Source organism: Aplysia californica, unplaced genomic scaffold (genome assembly GCF_000002075.1).
Source record: "Aplysia californica isolate F4 #8 unplaced genomic scaffold, AplCal3.0 scaffold00254, whole genome shotgun sequence".
NCBI lineage: Eukaryota > Metazoa > Mollusca > Gastropoda > Aplysiida > Aplysiidae > Aplysia > Aplysia californica.
In genome coordinates this window covers 219,500-222,404 of record NW_004797524.1, presented here as the reverse complement: position 1 = coordinate 222,404, position 2,905 = coordinate 219,500, and the positions used below count along the sequence as shown (strand labels likewise).

General features: G+C 41.5%; 1 protein-coding gene across 1 annotated transcript in view; it reads left to right on the top strand.

Moving 5' to 3' along the window:
• The first annotated feature begins 2,063 nt into the window (after positions 1 to 2,063).
• The window catches only part of LOC101858559 (sperm receptor for egg jelly), a 20,845-nt gene continuing 20,003 nt past the window's right edge, over positions 2,064 to 2,905 (top strand). The window contains exon 1 of the mRNA XM_013083771.2: positions 2,064 to 2,292. Within this exon, the coding sequence (XP_012939225.2) occupies positions 2,248 to 2,292 (45 nt within the window). The 5' untranslated portion in view covers positions 2,064 to 2,247. The remainder of the gene's footprint in view (positions 2,293 to 2,905) is intronic.

The window sequence follows — 2,905 nt, the reverse complement described above, 5'->3', positions numbered from 1 at the left end:
TAGTTGCTTTATCTAATGCTGTGCCGTGGAGGAGGGAGGGTGGTACTTTTTTATAAGCGTTTTACGGCGCTTGCAACTGCATAATGTCATATGAGTGCGCGGGCACATTAAACTATCAGTTTGGTAGGAATTAATTAAGAATTTTGCCCTGGTGGCGGCCGGAGCCCACTTTCATTGATTTTAGGATCTTTAACTTGCGCAGCTTGTACACGTGACCTCCGATATTTTTTGCCCTTCTCGGAGAAGGCTAGGTATGAGATCTTACCTACCATAAGATGAGGGGTGTGGCTGAAAGACAGCACTAAGAAGGAACCAAGGAGTAGCAGTAGAAAGGTCGCCGAAAGAGTGAGGAGCCCAGAGGAGGGGACTGTCAGGTTTTAAACCCAGGACTTAATGAATGAAAGGCGAACACCGTACCTCTAGACCACGAGAGCCCCCGGGGGATACTTTATTTAATGGTGTACCTGCTGGGGAGGGGGGTGTTATACTGTGCTTTATCTCGTGGTGTGCCGGGGAGAACAGGGGGTGGGGGTGGGGTTACTCTATCTAATGGTGTGCGGTGGGGGTGGGAACATACGAGTAATTCCGTGACAAACCCACGAATGTTCTGGTACAGGTTTTACTCAATGAGGACTCGAAGATGCGCTGTTTTGGGGCATAACTTAATCATTCAAACAGATTTTTCAGTTGTGTTTGCTTTACCTGAATCTTTTAAAGCAACTCAGCAGCATGCACATTATGCAATATGCAAGAATAATGGGCACAGATTTAAGACCTATAAAACGAGTTGATAGGTAAATGGCGTCAAGATCTTTGCGATGAGTTGATAAGAGACTGGTATAAACTTGCGTTTAAAGACTTATACTCTGAAGTTGATTTGCAAGGACGCTTGGACTTTGGATATCATGTTGTGGGCATGTTTTCGATGACATAATTCACCTTATGCTGTGTACGTTTATTGTTTTGTGAGCATGCGTTACCCGTCCTCTACCCCCATTCAGTGTACACTAAATACAATCTAAACCACACCATACGAGACTAATAATTTGTATCCTAATGTGTTCACATTGATGCAAAACTGCCTTATTAACTCACCCACCCACCAATGTTACACCCACTCGCATCGTGTGCTCCCTCATTTTGCTTCCATTGCGGAGTGAGATATTAATTAAGCTTACTTAATGCACAGTCGCGCGCTCTCAAACGCATATACATTCACATACGCGCGCGCACACATACATGCACACACATACACACAGGCACACACAATACGTACGCATGGGTGCATTGTTAACATATATCACACCAAATGCACTCTCACACAATAGTATGCAGTTGACGCCTGGGTCTATGTCTGTAGAGACCAAGATTTTAAAACACATTCACATATACAATTACACACAGAAACAAACTCTCTCTCTCTCTCTCTCTCTCTCTCTCTCTCTCTCTCTCTCTCTCTCTCTCTCTCTCCCTCCCCCTCTCTCTCTCTCTCTCTCTCTCTCTCTCTCTCTCTCTCTCTCTAGCACACGCACACGCACACGCACACGCACACGCACACGCACACGCACACGCACACGCACACGCACACGCGTATACAGCAGCGTAACTCCTTAGAAGAGATGAATTTTTAGAAAGAATAACAAAACATACTCTACTTTTGTTCAACTTTGTGGCAACACATCATTGATTGTGATTGTGAAATTGCGAAAAAAAAAGATTGAAAAAGACAGTTAAAAAAAGCAACAACAACGAACAAAAAAAACACGACCAACAACAATATTCTTTTTCTACATCGTGATACCACTTATTGTACGGAATAATATAATTTGTCATGTCTGTGAGCTGCATCAATGATTATAGTGTGAGAATGGGCGAGGGGTAATATGGAAAGATGAGACCCAGCCTAAAGAGGCAGCCATCTCGAACCCTAACCATTTAGTATTTAGCACATATGATAACTCAATTCAATTTTAAGTATTGAAGTAGATTATATTGTTTATTCTATTTTATGGGTTTTAAGAAAAAAGATACACGCATCAAATTTCTTCCTCGAAGTAGACCCATAAATATACAGTTAATTCAACGATGTATTTGAAGTTATATACATACCAGTTAATTCTAATCACAATATTGCGCAATGTCTTTAAATGTATCTTTGTCCCTTTATATCCCCCCGTTCTAACATAGAATGTAATCGAATTTTCAGAGTACGCTAGCCAGACTGTGGCCAGCAACCAGGCCAATTCTATGTACGGCCAGGGGGACTTGACGAGAACCAATTACCAGACCCCGGTATTTCATCATCATTATTATCGTTGGCGAGCTGTTTACACATTCTAGGCCCTAAATTTTCAATTTTTAGAAATGCAGTTTTTTAATCTGTGGTATCAGTTGTATGTGTCCCTTAAATATTTTGTCGAAATCCACATCCTAAATGTTGAAAAAAGCAAGAAAAGAGACAAGCTCTAATTTAAGTACAATTGTTTAAAAGAATGAAACGGTTTTATTTTTCTATATCCATAAAATTTTGCCTTCTGGGGCTAGGACGCTTGAGCAGCTCGCCAACTTTATGATCTTTCCTTTATCCATCTTAGCACCCTACTTAGGTCAACAGGACAGCACAGCAGAACCAAAATGGCAGTCAGCTGTTGGCTTACAGGAACCGAATTATTTCAATGTTTTTCATAATTCAGAGATTCAGGGGGTGTAGTGAAGAAATTGCTTTCATTTTGCTTTTTATCTAAGCGACGTAATTCAATTATATTTCACATACAGAGACGTAGTACGTCAGCGTCTAAATTTAGAGTGGAACATTCTATTTCTAAGCCTCCACTAAAGGCGGATGTGTCAGGCCGGTAAAAGCCGGCATGGCTCTACAGTGAGAAAGCCAGTAAAAGCCGGTAAC